The sequence below is a fragment of the Ylistrum balloti genome, unplaced genomic scaffold, assembly GCF_031769215.1.
Source record: "Ylistrum balloti isolate Yb309-2 unplaced genomic scaffold, AGI_CSIRO_Ybal_v1 Utg369790, whole genome shotgun sequence".
Taxonomy (NCBI): Eukaryota; Metazoa; Mollusca; class Bivalvia; order Pectinida; family Pectinidae; genus Ylistrum; species Ylistrum balloti.
The window spans coordinates 962978-983438 of NW_026781974.1; the positions used below are offsets into that span (position 1 = coordinate 962978).

The 20461-nt window shown below is 32.7% G+C and overlaps 1 protein-coding gene and 1 long non-coding RNA gene across 2 annotated transcripts in view; one reads left to right on the top strand and one right to left on the bottom strand.

Annotated features, from left to right (window-relative positions):
* Positions 1–862: 862 nt before the first annotated feature.
* Positions 863–20461, bottom strand: part of LOC132544328 (uncharacterized) — a 50929-nt gene continuing 31330 nt past the window's right edge. The window contains exons 2-3 of the mRNA XM_060207910.1: positions 1801–1963; positions 863–1083 (exon numbers count right to left, since the gene is read on the bottom strand). Coding sequence (XP_060063893.1) covers positions 992–1083; positions 1801–1963 — 255 coding nt within the window. The 3' untranslated portion in view covers positions 863–991. The remainder of the gene's footprint in view (positions 1084–1800; positions 1964–20461) is intronic.
* LOC132544334 (uncharacterized) lies at positions 18523–20085 on the top strand. Its single transcript, XR_009553995.1, has 2 exons — positions 18523–18880; positions 19875–20085. It is a non-coding gene; the product is annotated as an uncharacterized LOC132544334 (long non-coding RNA).

Sequence of the window (20461 nt, forward strand, 5' to 3'; positions counted from 1 at the left end):
GATGGATTAATCGTTAAGTTAATTAGATTCTTATCGACAAAATAATTAACTAAGATCATTGTCTTCGGCCTACCAGGTCTCGAATTCAACGTCGATAGGCAAGGACTCCACTTTCGTCACACAAAAAAAATGTCAGTTGAAAATCAAGTAACAACATCGTCGGGTTTTTTTTCTCCGGTCATGCAGTTCGAATATGTACTCGTAAATTCGTCGCTGTAATATTATTTTCCATTATTGTACAAACCATCAATTAAAATATCGCGGGAAATGTGAAAATGCGTTGCCGAAACGCTGATTGAATCACAGTCTTGTAAAAGATTAGGTACGGGAGCTAACTCTATTTTTCCGGAAGTCTTAGTTCAAGGGAGGTTATTCTAACTCAAGTTCGAGAAATATCCGCATAAAAAACAAACAAAAAAAACACGCAACTAAACAAATGATTAATTTTGGAATACTTTTCAAATCCCGCTCGCATAAAATAATTTAGATAGCTAAATAATAATAATAATAATAATAATAATAATAATGATAACACAAACACGCAAACTTAGCTCTATGAAAAGGGAAGTTATTTTCTTACCGGATTGTTTTGAATGAAAAACGCTTAAACCAAAACATTGCAAGGGTTTGATATGTGAATATTTTCCTAATACACATATGTCGAAGGACTGAGTCGGTGAAGATAGTGTTAGATACAGTCTCGGTCACGCGGGTGATGGGTCGGTTTGGCTGTAGATAGTGTTAGATACAGTCTCGGTCACGCGGATGATGGGTCGGTGTTGGTGTAGGGAAAGAGTTATATTCGGTCTGTGTCACTTAGCCATGGCCCTTGGTGATTTGTCAAGACACAACTAACATAATATCACAGTATAATTATTTATTGAAATACAAAAAAGCGTAGAAATGATGTAACATGAAGTAATATGTGGAGAGACTACTTATAAAATTACGAATGTTCATGTTGACAATTCAACATCATCACTAGGCAGCATTATTTGGCACTTTTCTGATTTTGTTGGGATTGGAAATCGCGGCATTTTCTTGTGATTTCCTCTTCATCGCCTTCCTTTGTTGGATCAGGATCTATGTAAAATACACAAAGACTTTCGTAAAAGAATGCACTACGTCAATGGCGAAATACAGTGCCATATTAAAAAAACTGATACCTAAGCCTTTCGCTGTTTTACAATAATAAAAAAAAATAATAATAATAACATATCCAGTTTTCAACAATTAGCATTTTGATATGTATAATTATAAGCCTATAAGCACGCATATCAAGTCAATGTGAAGCGACATGCAAATGAACAACAGAACTCTATACCGCCAGTCAGGGACACGTGTAATCATAGAACTACGCGGCAAAGGTAAGGTGAAAAACAGGATGGCTATCGATTTCCGTGTGTATTCACATACCCAGCCTTCTAACATCATATCTAGGAATAATTTTTCCGGGTCAGAGATGAAGTTATTTGGTAATCGAAACACTAATTACTACAACTAAACATTTCCCAAGGCAAACAACAAATAAGATATCGTCACAATCAAAACACATTTTAAAAGGCTACTCTAAGCTGAACTGCCAAATTACAACATATACTGCTGAGTTTCCGATTATGATATAAAAACGGTAACTGTAGTAACAAACTCCCGATAAACACGTGTAATACACTAAATAAAACATAAACATGTTCAGCATCTGTGATCAAGATATTACACCAATTCATTTTTATTTTTTGATGTCAACACACTGGTTCATACTAACAAAAATATTAGGAAAATATAAACAAAGCATCTTACATGGTAAAGATGGCAGCTTGTTTTTGCCCTTCGACTTCTTGTCAAGAGAATGCTGGATTAGTAAGCCTTCTTGTATAATTGTTTCGTCACTTCCGGCATCCTCCATGATTTGTTCTCGTTTCGTGTTAGATGGACTGTCTTGCTTTCCGGCCTCAGCCATTATCTGGAATACGAATCAATATTCAACAACTAGATTAGGTACGCTCAACCTTTACACAGAAGCTTATTATCGACCCGTTGAAAGTACATGCTAGTATCATGGTCCTGTAACACATCCGTATACACCTACACACATACTTCTAATGACACACAAAACTCGGAAATACCACCGCGTGTGAATCGTTTTCCTTGTAAATACTTTTGTCTGCTCGCTATTTTTAAGAACTATGGAGACATGATTCATCGTTATTATTTTGGTGTCTTCTTTCTATTTGATTCCAAGAATGGGTGCTGTTCATTTCACAATGAAAATCGTATATTTCAAGACATAAACAACATCATTCAGTAAAAAATCTAAATGTGTTAAGCGACATTCACAAATGCAGATGATGTATAAATCTTGCATCTATCCTATTTTCGGAAGGTCATAGTCCTTTCTTGTTTGGTGGGATTTCCAGAATATTTTGCACATGACAAACAAACCTAAAATAGGACAAAATTTCCAGTGAAAATGTCAGACAGATTGCATCAAACTCCCCAGATGTCCGGCTGGATTTACCAAATGATTATATTTAGTTGTGTGGATTTCCAACAGAATGCGATACGTTCATTAAAAAAAATCTATACCACTCTAGGGATGAGCACGTCTCTTAAGCTGACACAAGCTAAAAATGAAAATAATTAAATGACAATAAAAGAAGGCCGGAAGAGTCGGCAACAAGGATAATTTTTAGAGTACAGGCATGCTCTTAAACACTGAAAAACGCTCATCAAGCGATATGGATTTTACTGACACTAGCGAATGGAGCTGAAATGAAGTAGCTATTGTCTGGCCTTAACAATGCCGTCTTTATTTTATTATGAAATCTTGTCTGATATAAGTGTACGTGAAAAAGATATTTGAAATGAAATTGACTATATTTTTCTCACATTATTTAATCGTCGGAATGCTTGTTTACATAAAGTAAATGCAGTCATACAAAGAATTCTTGGCAGCGAGCCAAGTAGAACGTGAGCTATTTCTAAAAAACCAAACAGTAGTGTTTTCAGAAAACACAAATGGTCTTGATGCTGACAAGTCCCCATGCATGTCTGAGCTTGAAAGTTTACTGCTACACCATCCAACGCTAGATAAAAAAAAACTCCCTGTCCCTGTAAATGCATTTGCCTTCTCACTATTTTCAAGAAATATGGAGACATGATTCATCGTTGATATTTTGTTGTCTTTATATTTTACTATTTGATTCCAAGGAATGCATGCTGTTCATTTCATAATAAAAATAATATATTTCAAGACATAAGTGGAACAACATCATTCCGTAAATAATTGCTAAATATGTTTAGCGACATTCACACATGAAAATCATGCAGAAATCCTGCATCTATCCTATTTTTGGGAGGTCATAGTCTTTCTTGTTAGATGTGTTTTCCAGAATATTTTGCACATGACATCAAACCTAAAACAGGACAAAATTTCCAGAGAGGAAGTCAGACAGATTGCATCAGCTTTTCCAGCTGGATTTACCAGATGGTTATATTAAGTTGTGTGGATTTCCAACAGTATGCGGTATTTCCATTTTTTAAAAATCGATACCACAATAGGCATGTGCACGTCTCTTAAGCTTACACGTGGAATAGCGTGATTTGTCCGCCATAGAATTCTTGGCAGCAAGCCAAGTAGAACATGAGCTATTTCTAAAACCAAACAGTAGTGTTTTCAGAAAACGCAAGTGGCTTTGTTGATGACAAGCCCCCATGCACGTCTGAGCTTGCAACTTTGCTGCTACACCAGCCAACGCTAGATAACGTGATTGTTCATACATAGATAAGTCCCAATCGATAACGGGCACAATACACAACAACAAAAACATGCTACAACAAGTACAAAATATTCCATCACCAAAACGAAAACAAAACTAAAATTAAGCGCCATGAAAAAAAAACAAAAAAACATACACAACTAAGAAAGTCTTAATCAAGCAAAAACGCTTTTCATTAATGATAGATGGACTCGAAACACCACTTTTCTGAGTCTGTAATGATTTGTAACATACCTGACTTAAACAATATCTTCTTGTCTTGACTTTATATCCCTTTGTATGTGTATGTATGTGTATATATGCGTATAGATAGAATGACTCATAGTCACGGCTTTATTTTATGGATTTCAACGATACGAAATTACGTGTTTTACCTACACGACAATAGCAAGTATATATGTATATATCATGTCTAAACTTAATTCACGGATAGGTGCATTGACCGTGCCTACAGGAACAATTTCAAGATAAATGAACTAATAGTTAAGAGGGGGATATTACTATATTTAACACATACTATGCTTGTGCTTATCATATTTCCTTTAATATGTCATGATATACGTGATTATATACGAGACGACCTCTATTGATTAAAACATGTAGGACTAACATATACAGGGAAATGATATCGGGTATCTAAGTTGTTCTATTCAGCCATATCATTAGCTAGTATACACTGCTGGAACGTTTAGTCAGTGATTTTTGCAGTAATCTGTAACCAAAGTGTTAATTCATTCGAATAGCGGTATTGTTTAGAATGAACTAGATAGACTTCTGAAATAATTAAATGCAAAAAATAAGTGAATATTGAGATGAATGCACCTCCCTATCTGGTGTTTGACATCTATTTAGGTCAATTTGGACTTTTCCAAGTTGTTTTCTTCATTATTCTCTCGTGTGTCTTTTCTAAAAAATTTCAATACACAACTGAGCTAAATGGATTCGAGTATGATTTGGTATTTAACCACTGAAGTATCGCACTAAAGATATATAGATTTAAAATAGATATAATTACCACTGGCAGGAGGCCAATTATTGTAGAATATGGGTTTACAGAAACCAGATAGCTATCTGGTCTAGATACTGACATAATCACAAACATGAGTGAGCCTGTAATTTATCTACTTGAAAGCTTTAGATAAAATTGCAGTCATAGCTTAGTACTTTAAACCGTCCTTGCTAAAATTCCAAGTGTTGCAATTTATGTTACTAAAATAAATGATATTCGGTAGATTTCTAGTTACATTATCGTTGAGATATTTGGTAATTGTCAGTGATGACGTGTTATAATAGTGTAACTTGCAATAATGTCATATCTCTGTATTATAGAAAGGGGCTGTGTCAACCCACAAATTCCTTTTAGTTACAATATCGTTACAATATTTGGTATTTTTATTTTTCAGCGTAAACGAGCTATACTCATCGCGAATAAATATTAATGAGTTTATGTGTTTCTCAATACGTATAATTGAGCTATGTTCAGTTCCTTTCGATGAGGGTTTAAACAATAAAACATTTTAATCTCTTAAAGTATACCGGTGATTTTTAATAATAAACATAGATGTTAAACAAGGATTAGAAAACTAGCTAAGAAATCTATGTTAACCTCTCTTAATTCAGTCAACAGCGTGACTATCACATATATGAATATTTACTAACATATTTGATGAAATAAGCAAAACAGTAAAATAGACCAAAATTATGAAATAAGGCAGGCTAATATGGAATCAGATACTATGCAGAAATCTAATAAAATATTTGTTTCAAAATCAAATTCAGTAACGATCAAAGCAACCAATATGTCAAATTAGTACTGATATTAAAACTTTGAAAGGCAACAATTAATCAACACATGAAATAGCACCAACTATTGCCAATAAAAAATGCATTATATTTGAAAGGAAGACGGACGAAATAGGCATTGATGTTGAGAAATATGGAGAACATGTCTACAACACAAAATAACAATTTTCTGCCATAAGGTAACCACTAGCATAACTAAAAATGTAAGTACGAAATTTGTGAAACAAATTTTCACTACGTGAGCTACATTAAGTACCGAGTGGAGTATGTGATATTTACCATTACTTTCATTTAGATAATTTGGAGTATTTTCGATGTTATCACTTGTTTTGAGTGCTTGAAGAAATTGCATAATTAAACAGATTATTTTAAAGGTGAATTGAAGGAATGAGAGTCGTGATTTAGCATGTTAAGTTCGATTTAAAGTCTGATTTTTTTATGTTTTGCGTAATTTCTGCGAAAATTCTGAACTAGTATTAGAATGGCTTATTATGTAGCAATTGCCACTGTTTCTAATTCTAGTCTATCACTTGGTTTCTTTAAGGACAAATACAATGCCATATTTCTAAGCCAACATTAAAACAAAGCCAGCATTTATTGATATTTTATATCAATAAATTACGAACAGCCATAAAGCTCTTTCAGACTTCTTCTAATGTATTGTAATGAGATGGTATCTTCATTAATATATATAACAAATCTATATGTATATATATATGACAAATCAGAATGATGTTTTCTATTCACTGTATTGAAATAATACGATTTTCTTTCATTTTAAAGGCAAATAAAGCGAACATGTAATATTTGGTTATTTTAGTTTATCCTAATTTCATACACTGCGAGTTATAGCTAACATCATATTTGCTATCAATTTAGGTAAACTGAACAAATATTGCGCTGCTAGACTGGATTACCTTTTCTCCGTTAGACACCACTTCTTGTATTTTTGAAGCGAAGTCTAATGAAGAGTAGAAACACCGTGGCAGGCAACCAGTCTAATGTTGCACAGAACATCTGTTCAAAACGGAACTTGTGGGATGTCAAGCGCAACGTAATGAAATATGACGTCAATAATTACATTACCGTTTCCTGCGCTTTGTAGAACATAATATTCACTGTTGTAAGATATATAATGCCCTTCAATATTTATTAATAAGCTGTAAATGATATTTTCGAAGAAGCACTCTAAGATATTACTTGTGGTAAGTACTGTAAAAGCACACACTTGTTATCTTACAATAACTCTTAACGAGTCAGTCAAAAGACGGAGTAATGAAATGCAAACTGTCTGTCTTTAACATATTGTGTTTTAGCTTCCATGAGGTTGTGTCATCAATCAAGATCGATATTATTTTCGGAACATTTACACAGTATAGAGAAAAAACTGTCGTCAACTCAAAATCTTAAAAATAAAGGCAAGCTTTAAAATAAAAAAAATTAAACAAATACCATCGTTAAACTAACACATCATTTATACTAATTTAGGTCAAATATAGACCTATCACGTTCCCGAAGTGAAGTAGAAGATGAGAGCAGAACTAGAAAAAAATAAAGAAAGAGCATCGGACATGTTGGTCACCATATCGCATGATCGATCTAACAGAATATTTCAAAGGATATCATGACGGTGACCCTACATTTTTCCAATAGTCTTCATTAACGTTTATCTTCCTCTAGCTTTCGAAATGCATTGATAGTACATAGGTTGTGAAAATGACCTTTAACGTTGACAATACTATAATTATTTTTTGTACCTTAATGTTATTAGCCTCCCCGATGGTTCCGTGTTTGTATACCTTTAGGAACATGACATTACTAACTTGGATTAACCAAAATCTACATAACGGGTGTTGCCGAAGAAACAGAAGTCACTTACTCTAGACTTATTCGCCTTGTAATACCAGTATTTTGGAAAGGTGAGAGTATTCTTCTTCATCACCGATACACCGACATCCCTGTCATTTTTATAATAATCATATCATAATCCTATTTCATTCAAGAAATATATTTAGATTAAGTTGATAGCCACGGAAACCTTACATCAATCCTTACCCACGTCTAATGACGAGGCACTATGTGATATACACACGTCAGTATTTCATATCAACGGTAAACGAATATGAACATTCCTCATGGACGCTGGGTTCAGGTTTCGGGCATGTTTTTCATTATTGTTCGTCAGGCTTATTGCTGAAATAAATGTATTTTCTAATTGAATTTATTTCGCTTTCTAGGCATCTGTTCCCACTATTTTTCTATTATTAAAAATGACGTAAAATTGAGACCTTTGAAAAATAACAATCTTTACAGTCTTTATAATAAATAGAATGAATAGACTTTAAATATCGTCGAGAAGAGTTCTATCAATATTGAACATTAGCTTGTAATCATTTAATGTTTATATTTATTTTATTGCAATACATTATTACAAGCTTGATGGTGATCTTCATTTTATTGATGTGATATCTTTATTTCAAATATGATAGACAAACAGAATCGTCAAAATAATACAACTGCTTTTTGGCATTTTTACTTTTCAAACAATACTTTTTAAAAATTGATTTTAGTGTAGTCGCGTATTAACTTTTATGTAACTGACTGGCCTGAGGTTTATGTAATTCAGAATTCATATCGGAGAGAGATCAACAGTTTTGTGAGATTATTCACAAAAAGTCACATTATCCCTTGATAGATAATCAATAAAATACTACTAGATTTCCCATTTCATATAATGACATGAAACATGTCAGAATTGTTAGTCTGTAATCAATCACACATGGGTTGAAAAGTAATGCTCCTAGATTAATTACTGACTAAGGATACAGATATTTGGATTTGAACTTGGAATGACTGGTCAACAATGACCTAATGAGATGTAAACTGTTCAAGTTTAAGCGATGAACCAAATACATATTTCTGTAAGGCAGGAGACTAAATCTTCTCTTAACAATACGATAAGAAATATGTCTTTATGGATAAGGTGTATACATTTTCTGAAGCACGGTTTAAACACACACAATGACTCTAACTGTATTTCACGTATATATAACCCGTGATTACTGAATGTATCAAAGTTCCTCTCAATGTTTACTTCACACGTAAAGGTATCAATCAGCCCATCCCACACAATGGAACAAACCTACGTCACGCCAGGAGCGGTTTATAATGTTTTTTTATAGCTTAGCATTAACTCATCGATTGAAGTAGTGTCAAACATACTTTAGAATAGTAATGCGTGGAAATTTCTTAAATGATATCACAAATAAATATAGAAAGAAGTACAAATGTAACAAGGGAACCCCAATTCATTTAACATAAATAGGCATCCTAACTCTAGATTTGTATTTAAAGGTGCTATTCACTTGAGTATCTTTGGTAAAATCTTAGAACATATAGTTTGGAAGAAAAACTCAAAATGTCTCACAACACTATCAAGATTTTAACACAGCTTAGTGATAGCTCTATGCGAGATGGAGAAAAGCACCTAGATAGAAGGTGTAAAGTAGATCAAGTGCCATGTCTGCTCAATGAACGAACGGTGGCTTTCACGTCCGTTAGAAAATGCAAGTGTAAAAAGTACAAAGACAAGACCAATGTATTGGTATATACAGTTGTTGACGTTCCACAAGATGGGATTGATATTCATGTTCACGAGAATTGTAAATACAGGATTACAGAGGAGATTGATGAGAATGATGGCCAGAAAGTATACAAGTTTGAGCTGGTATGTTATTGCCACAAGAACAGAGTTCGATGTCCCGGAGAGATGAACGAACCATGAAACAGAGATATATCCTCAAAAGAACGCTATAAAACAGATTTGATCTTTAAAACCTTAATGGAATTTATGTGTTTCAACGTCTTCAAAATTGGCAAAAAGTCGCGGGACGAAAGGACAATCAACGAGAAGCATGCATGTGTCACTTGACAGGAAGCGAAAACCTACTGCTGTTGGAAAGGATGTTTCCAAAAAAAAAGTAAATAGTAGAGTGTTAGAAAAGTAATGGAGAACATGGCAAGAAAGTGGATTGACTAAAATAATAATGATTTTACCGCATGATTTCGACTTAAGATGTACGTGCCATAAAACTGATATTGCATAATTTGACATGTTAAAGTATTTAATGGAGTCGATGATTACAAGGATATTTCAATGGACAGAGTGTCAGTTGGTAACTATTAAATCTTTAATGACAATTTTGTAACATATATTTGCAATTCATATGCATAATTGAACCTTAATTATCAATATTAGATATAAAGTATAAATGAATATTTTCATATTGTACCACACTTTTATATCAATATATTTATTGTTTTTTTAAAATTTGGTATTGATATTATTAAGACCGAAACAAATTCTAAATGACCAACGAAAAGAAACTGTTTCGAGGCAAATTGGTTTCTTTTTGCTAATATATGTGATGAAAAACTTATAGTGCATGTTGTCTTATGGAAATAAAATATCAATATTATATAAATGATTTTGTTATTTTGCTTTGTCTGTCATAATGATTTTTAAGGCTATCCCTCGCTCTTGTGTTGTCAATTATCATTATCAAAAGTTCATCAACCAACGAATTTGTTAACTTAGTGCTTTCTAATTGTCAACATTGTTTCATGCTTTTTTTCATAATAACCCTGCGTTCTTAGAAATGCAAACTGACGTCAGACAATGGAACTCTCCTCAAATGACAAGTGACAAATATAACAACCAATAAGTGCTAATGACCAAATATGGCTATAAGTGGCGCAATACATTTTTACAGATCTTTGTAAGTAATCCATGCATATACAATACACGTTAAGACGCATGCGTATTCAAATCAAACCAAACCCATTCGGGACTCTATAAGTTATCTTTTCATACAATAAACACACTTTAAACAGAATACGTTGCCACAACTTAGCATTGAAGTTGTATATCGAATAACATCATTTATAAGACCATGTCTAACGATATCGCACACGTTTTCTTACACTCGAGTGATAAATCCATGAGAAACGAAGTCGAGATTCATCTGAAAAGTACGTGTAAAATGAGGAAAGAGCCAGTGGTACTACAAAGTATCAATCATAGTGGATACGCGTTTTTTCGTTTATGCTTCTGTGGTAGCTATGAAAACAAGGAGTATGAACTACGAAAATGTTCACTTATACCCATAGCTGTTCCACAGAGCTGAATCGACGTACATGTGAATAATAACTGTAGGTATGATGTTACAAAACATATTACCGAATACGGCCATACGGAGTACAGGTTTACGGCTGTTTGTTTCTGTTTTAGAAGTAAAACATACAGAGGCGCAGAACCAAACGAAGGATAACAAAAGACTAACATCAAACTACTGACTCAATAACTGCGATTCCTGTGAGCAACGAATCAGATCTTTGTCAGTAATGGATTCATACAGCAAGACAATTTACAGAAATTAAGATTATTCGAACGAACAATCTAGTTGTGAGACAAACAGAATACGTGTACGGTAGATATAAATCAAAATTTGATTTTATATCACATTGATCAAAACACGAATATTTCGACTGAAAACGGAATAAAAATAACATTATAGTCAAGGCAGGTAATCTCCTCTAGATAAATAGTTACCCTAGTTTTTATATTTTTAAATAAGCAATATTTAATTCTTAATCTACATATCATTTACCCTCAATATAAATTGTTTGTACATGATATACAGAGTGTCTGGTGACTAGCATGACTGAGATTGAACAAAATGCCGTTGTCGGAAAGATTTTATCATATATCTTTTTATTCTGTGTACAAAGAGATAGAAGTACTTGTTCTTCTTTACCATACAACCACTTCATATCAACAATAAGTTTGTTGTTCATATCAAGAGCATAATTTCACGCATGGCATAAGAGAGTAAGATATTGTTTAGTATTTCTACAAGCACACTGTATTGATTTTTTTCTTTTCCTAAAAATACTGGTACGCCTACTTTCTTAACGACATAATTTTAAAATACAATTTGAGATTGATTTAAAAAGGTTAGTTAGAAAGGTAGGTTTTTTTTTATTGGATTTGATCCAAGTGAACGTTTTATGCGGGTTATGTTCTTGTTTATATAACACAAAAGACAAAAATAGTTTCCTGCATTCCTCCTTATAATTCTTCATTTCTATATTTCTATCTATAATTCGAAACATGACTACTGGAAATGTACGTGGACGCACTGCATTCCACATATCTACACGAGATTAATGTAAAGGGTTAAAGGTAATTGCGCAAGCGCAATTCACAAATAGATTGTGAGGCTTGCTTTCAAAAAGTATGAATTTTCTAGAAGTGCTAATGACGTAGATAAGTTTATAAATAAAAAAAATCCCATTGATACGCTGACTATATAAAACGACTCTATTCTCTGCTGTAATATTACGACCAAACATGGCTAATGATACAGTTGTTTTATTTAGATCACTAAGTGATCCGTCAATGCGAAGAGGCGAACTTCACAACAGTGATCTTTGTGATATGATAAAAGTATACGCCTATTACATCAACGATAGATTAAAAGCATATGCATTTGTTCGCAAATGTAAATGTGGCCGTTATGAAGACAAATACACAGTCTTAGAAAATTATCTAGTACAACAAGTGCCGCAAAATGGTGTTGACGTACACGCTAACAAAGATTGTAATTATAGGAGGAATGTTCAGTTCACAGCAACCGGAGGAAAGGAATATACGTTCGAAATATCATGCCATTGCCAACACCGAGACAGGACCAGACACGCGACAGAGTATTCTTCACCATAGAGAAAAAAAGAACTGAAACAATATTTCCATATCAAGGCGGCAATGACAATATACAGATGGGTGATTCATGGTCGATTCCCACAGGATAGACAAAGTGACAGTTATATTTGATAAAGTCAACATCAAAAGGAGAAAAATAAATTAAAGAAAGTAGGGGATTGCAATAAAAGCTTTAAAAATGTGAAGACTACATTGGCAGTGCAATGGACAATACAAACACGTGAAGAATACATTGGAAGTGTTATAAACAATACAAATATTCAAAGAATATCGACATTTTGGATAATATTTGGATATGTACATATCTCGATGCATTACCGGTAAAACAATCATTATAGAAATTTACAATTTTTTATAGTTTGTGACAATTTTTATATGGTGATTGAAAGGATAATTCTATATATTTTATTTTCATTTATTGAATTCTGATAACTTATAAATAACATCACGTTGACTATTTCATTAAATATTGATGTATTGTTTGTTTGAATAAAGATTTTTCAAAGTAATAATTCTAATAGTTTGTTTTCATCTGTAATAATACAACTACTGCTATATCTGATTATTTTTCTTAATTCTTGATATTTACCATAACTGCAACTCAATAACTCAATATCATAAAGATAACTAATGTCAATCCTCAGATGCAGATCCAATGCTCAACAAACGTACATTAAGGTGACATTAATGGTACTTAGGTCGACAGAATAAAAAACGGAACATATCTAGAATACATCCAAATGAAGAACAAAAATATTTATTACTTCATACACTGACACGTTTGAGATGTTCCTTTTTCACTTTTGTTCTTCGTATATATTAATCAGTAAGACCACTGGGAACCTCTATTTATATAAAATCAATATTGCTGGTATCCTTCGTACAAACAATGTGAGGCACCAAGAAAGAATATACCACAATGTCAATATTATCATAATCCAAAAAACACGCATACACACAAACTCACCCACACATAACTAATTACAGTCACATACTACCTACACATAATTAATACAGACACATCATACACAAACCTCACATAATTAATATAGACACATACACTAACCACATATAACTAATACAAACACATACAGTACCCACACATAACTAACACAACACATACAGTACCCACACATAACTAATACAGACACATACAGTACCCACACATAACTAATACACACAGCCTCGGTTGCAAACATGAAGGGAAAGAATTACAATTCTATTGATTTAATATCATTGATCTAAATATACTAGCCAATAGAAACCTACATTATTACCATACCATTTTGCATTTTAAAGATCCTAAGAAAATACACATATCCTCATTCACAATACTTTTGTCCTGGCCATAGACAACAAACATGAGTAATTCTGTTGTGTTACGTGATCTCAATTATTCACAAGTATCCGAGGAGCACGACGCAAAGTGCAAATACAAGTGCAAAGTTATCAAAGTACATCACAGATTCTTTGGAATTAAAATAAAAGTCAATGCATTTTTTAGAAAATGTAAGAAAGAATGCACAGTTTACCAAGGAGAGGAAAGGGATACTTTTCAGCATCTGGACAGCCAAACTACCTTTGAGTTTTCTGAGTTACCTAAGGACGGTGTAGAAATTCATGAAAATAACAAAAACTGTAAAATAGTATCTACAAAGTCAACTAATAAACATGGAGTAAAAACGTATGAACTAAGAACAGTTTGTTATTGCGGTGCGGCAAGTACTCATGGACCCGAGGACTGATAAAAGGCAAGTGTAGAAAGAGTAATGATGATGATTATTATTTTAATTTTGGCAATATTTTTATTTAAGTATAAATAAACGTCTGTATAGTCCTTATTTTCCCTATACACATGCGTACACTACCTTGAAAAAAAATAAATTCGCGTTGAAGTGTGTTTACCTGTCAAAACAGAACAAATCAGATTGGTTGGTGTGAAAATGTACATCAGCTTATCAACATAATTTTACCAGAGGAGGTTCATAATAGAAAATGTAGTTTCAAACGAGGAAATTTTGCGTAGTTGCTGAAAATGGAAAGAAGTTTAGAGTTACAGCCTTGTTTAGAAACTGTAAAGCACGCTGCAGATACTACCACAAGTACAACACATATGATCAGTACAGGAACAAAAGTATGTTACATTTGAAGAAAATTACCACAACGGATATTCAAATCCATCAAAACAAAGGGTGTAAAATAGCATGTCAGGAGAAACTAGACAACCATAATAAAGAGAATGAATTTGTACTAGAAGATTTTGTTATTGCTCACGGGGGTATACTATCCGGACAGATTACTGAATTGTAGATTGTAAGTAAATACAAACTTATACATGTTAAATTTTCTGATATCATTTAAAATTATAAGCGTTGATATATATTAATTCTATTGATTTCAATCCTTACAGTCATGTTCATTGTATTCATACATGTTCTGGCAGTCATGTGTGCTTGCTTGAAGATTTCGTATGGTCTTAAAATATTCCTCATTGATAGTTGAACATTCATGCGCATTCGTATTCGTATACGTGTCCATGATCGGTTATATATAAACCAAGGTACACAAATCCTGTCATTTCAAATTTGATTTGTCTGTCGTGTGTGCAGCTGTCATATAGCAACATTTCAACAGGTTACAGTTTTTTCTTTACAAGGTTGATATCTATATTGGGCAATGAGCAACGTCATCAAATTATCTGAACTTAACAGGCATTTATATAGTGAGACTCATGATGCCAAATGCCGGTTTAGAGCCAAGGATGTTTATTTAGAAGATGGAGTATCGTATCGGGTTCGAGCGTTGTTTAGGGACTGTCACATGTCTTGCAGACATTACTGGAAAAATAAATATTACTTTTACAAGGATGCCATATCTTTATGTGTTGATGATTTGGAATACAACAGTATTCAAATACATCAACGTAAAGGATGCACAATAGGATGTATAAAAACAATAAGGAATAACGGAGAAGAGAAGTTTACGTTAGAAAGAAACTGTTACTGCACACGAGGGAGAACTATCAGTTCAGAAAACTGAACCTCAAATTGACGGTAAAACAATTGCTTACACATGTTAGATTTTCTGACGACATTTTACATTCTAAGTGTTGTGATATTTATTTTAAATTCAATTGATTTAAACTCGCAGATAAAATTACGTATATCTCCAGCATATTTGCTGTTAGTTTTTGAAGATAATTAAGAACTGTTTTTGAAATAAACTGATTTTATTTACTTATAGTTAGCGTATAGTCATAAAAAAATCGAAAATATTTGATAATTAAACAGTCGCGTGCAATTGTACTTGAACACTTCGAAATTTAGCTGTATATGAAAACTTGAATTGAAAAGAGTTTTCTATATAATATTTCATATTTCTATACATGATATCATAAGAGACACATTTTCAGTATTTCTGTATTGATCCCCCCCCCCCCCCCCCCCAAAAAAAAAAAAAATAAAAAAAATACTGGTACCCCTACTTTCTTATCGACATTAATTACAATTAGAGATTCTTTGTTATTAATGTCATTTGTTTTCCTGAACGTACTGACAGAACAAATGTCAGTGTTGTTTTTCATTTCATTACATTTGGTATTTAAACTTTTAACAATAATCGAAAGATTTCGAAATTAGTTCATCAATAAAGAAATCATTCATTATTTCTTTCACAGGATGCTATAAGATGGATGGGAAATGGTCATTTGTACAACGAATACGGACCATGGTGAGGCAGGGATTCAACTGTTCAAACCTGTTGGGATTGACAACAATGTCTACCAGAGACACAATACAATATATAAGGACTGATTGGTGTACGGATGTCAAGCAGTTGTTAGTGAACACATCCCAATCACTACGACGTTGTAGAAATAAGACTCTTTCCAGTATGCACAACGTAACTGGTTTGATTTGTGCCATTATTAATCATTAATTCAACATTTTCCAAGTGTTTAATCATATATATATACATATATAATCATTTTTGAATTTAAAATTTTTAAATTCTAGTTTATTATGAACTTTCTTGATACTCTATTTTACTTCCTTTAGCTAATAACTAGCTTATTACTGGATACCGGTGGAAGAGAATTGTAGTGTGTGAAACTACTAAAAATTTTAATCTATGGTGACCATTTTATAATTAAAACTAGAGACAAGTTACATGAATTGATACTATTCGCATTTTGAAGAGATAACTTTGAAATAAATTAATTGATTAAAATCCTTCAATAAAGATATTATTACAGTTGATACTGTTTTGAATTTACTATCAACAGAATACCAAGCACTTTTACGTTTCTAACATTCCTGGGACTAAGCATATGATTATGTACATTTAGAAAGGAGGCGAAATATACCACGATACACAATTTTACCAAACTGTGTTAACTCGTTATAAACGTAAGTCACGCCACTATGAGTCGAAACACAAGCGTTCCAATACCTTAATACAATACCATAATGTGGTACTGTGCAAACAATAGAAATTTAAAAAAAAAATCAAAACAAAACAAAACAAAACAAACAAAAAAAAAAAAAAAAAAAAACCCAGAAGTCATTAATTTACCTAGAAATACATGCACCACACAAATCATTATACATGAATTCCAACTCTCTGTCTATTTACAGTTGAGTTGTAGTGAGTTACAATTATGTGTAGCATGCTATTCTCTATCACAATTTCATTGGACGATATAATTAAATTATATTGATAAATTTAGGTACCAGACAATAAGACCTAGGTACACTCTGCCAAAGAACCCAGGCTTACTTATCTCATTGGACATTCCACTCTTTAGCAGAGTCTACCCACAGAATGATTTACATATATAATGGTAAGCAATACCTATGTCCTACCGTAAATAAGTCACTCTGACTATCACGATGACCACCACGAATATAGATCATTATTTAGCAGAGCGCAGTACAAACTTCGAGGATGAAAAACATGGTAGTCCGAAATGCGGTTCCGAAGTTAGGTCACGAAAGATTCATTATAAAGGCAGACAATATGACGTTTTTTTTATATTGAGGAAGTGCTTATGTGAGAAATATACAGATGTTACTAAATTGGATGTTCTTGAAATAGAAATAGACAAATTTAAGGAAGATGGCGTTATCCTAACAACAAACAAGAATGGAAAGATGATAGGGACAAAACAAAAGGCGGTAAATCCTCCTGGGCCTGACTACTACGTTTTCAAATTCCAAGGGTATACTTCTGAACCACGAACAGTTCAACGATAAATGAAAAGCGACATGGCGACGTGGCGAATTGGTAAACACTGCTGGTGAGTTTCTAGTTTAAGGGTTTCAGGTGGTAAACACTATGGTGGGTTTCTTGTTTCCCTGGTTTTCCGTAGCATGCATTCCATGTTATTAAAAACACATAATAATGCGATTTTAAATTTTATTTGCATCTGTAACACTTGTAATACAAGAAATTAAAAATTAGATACAGCAGAGAAAAAATAATTATGTATACTAAGTGATGCAGCTATCGCGTCTTTCTAGAACTCATCAGTGATATTGAGGATAAAAAAATGGCAAATTACACACGATCGACAACATATTATATAATTACATTCAACAGATTTAAGGGAGAAATGACGACTGGATGAGGCCAATGTACCAGGGCTTTTGTCATTCAGTAGTAGTGCAATAACAAACATCCATAAGCATATTCTCAATTATTATAGTGTGGTTTTCACAGTCAATTGTTATTTATATGGTATTGCATACAAATAAAATGCAATTAGATAAATATTATTACAAAAACTAATAAGAACTATTTACAATGTTTTTATAATAAAAAAATATCAAATATAAGTCAAGATCTGCGTGTATTTTCATAAAGTTAACAAAGTAAAACAATTCTTCCGTAATGGCATTACATTGGAATAACATTTTAATGTCCACAAAGGGGGGAGTTAGTGGCTGCACAGAATATCTCAAACCCCATATCATACACCTGAAAGGTTTTATCCAGCGTCGGTCATTGGGTGTAGATAAAGCAGCATATAATGAGAACTATATGGGTTTCGATTGGTCGATATAAATATCATCCAATGCAAGTTTCTGCTAATGACGTTGTGTCCTTTGATGATATATAAGAATTACAATATTCAGTTAAAACCATATACCTTACTAAATAACACGAAAATGGCATCATCCCAACTACAGATGCGAAGTAGAGACCTTTCTGGGGAAATACATTATAGCCCATCCTGTGGGGTATTGACGAGAAGTGTAATATTGCCGATACAGAATATAAATTATGAAGTTACATGTTTGGTAAGAAGATGTGTGTGTAACCAATATGAAGATATGACATGGGTTGATGTCAAAAACATATCACAGTATACTTTGCCCAAGGATGGTATCATGTTTACCTTCAATGGACAAATGGAATTGGTAAAACAAAGAGGATATGAATATGGCAGGACATGGATATACATATTACGATTTCGTGAATATACTTCACGAAGTCGTCAATTCCAAAGATGAAGGTAAGCTCCCAAATATCATTTTGTGATGATTTTTAATGTGAAATAAAATCCTCAATGATATAATTAAATATGCGATTTTTTCTTTAAAGTAAGTATTAATTACATTTTTGAAAACTGAACACAATGGATACATAACAAACAAAACAGATCATTAACATGAAATCGTAGTTGAATACACAGCAAATAAAGCCATTATTATTAAATGATCGACAGGAAAGTATGCTATAAAGTCTGTTTTTGAACCATATAAACATTTATATTTGTGTGTTTTCATGTAGACATTCCTACAGTATATAAACTAATGCTACTTCATCAGTAGTGATCCAAGCATAAGAAAAATTAACTAAAACATTTCCTTAAATGAATTCACGATCAATTATTATTGAACAAAATTAACAATATATTTTGATGTTTTTTTTAATCACAGTTATCCACTAACGTCAATACCGACATAATGTAAACAAACCCGAACTCTTTCACCATCTCATAAGTATGCACAAGTTACTGATATATTTGAGAAGAGAGATAACTCTTATTTCGCAGTATACAGTTGTAAAAATACGTTTCAGTAAGTCTTGTTTTATGTAAAAGTTATTTCATATCATTTAACTTATGTAATTTATATAAGATCGTACAACAGACAAGCAAGTGAATAGCATATTTTATACAAATTTAGGGTTAGATACAGTAGATCCAAAACGTAAGTAAACTGCATCACACAACTGTTTCATCCTTCTCCGACTTGAAATTTGAAGCATATGAGACTACTGAGAAAATTTAAATTATAGAAAGAAAAGACTAATCTAGTCAAGGAAGTGCACCAGCCTATAATCAGATACATTAAAAATTATTACAATCAAATCACGTAAACATTACATACACTATATATCCTAGTTGTTAAAAACTTTATCGGTTAAAAGATGACAGACAATTCATGTCAGATTATAGACAGTGTTTTGATATAGATTGTATGTTTATTCACATATTCTTGCAGGTTTGGAACAAGGAGGACTTCCTTAACAATCCTGATTTTTATTTGAAAGTTTTGGCGAAATGGCTGCTCATGGAGAATGATTGTACATTTAAAGGAGGAGGGAAGAACATCTTAACTCACCATCAGTACAACTTTGGTTAACAGCACAAGAACATTTTCCTTGAAATGAATTATTCTAGTGTGATTTTATTGATTAAATAATGGATTGTGATTTTTGTTTTTGTTTCCTTTTCCTTTTTCTTAAAATACTTTTTATGCTCTCACTGCCTTGTTTTAGTTTCATACTAAGCAGAATGTGTGGCAAGGAAATTATGAATCGAAAACCTTGTCAGGTTCTGCAGTTGCACTTCAGGATACATTGAACACGTAATGCCTTTGTCTTCAATTAACAAAACATTAACGAACCTCTAATTATTGGAAATCACAAAATCGTCTGTATCAGCCCATTTCTTCGATTATTACGTACAATGCAATCAACGACGACGGATTCTCTCTTTATGATAAAGGCAATGATTTCGATTTCCCAACAGTAAATGTTCCTTTTTTGGAATGTAATATATATTCTTCCCCAACGATGTCAACATGTC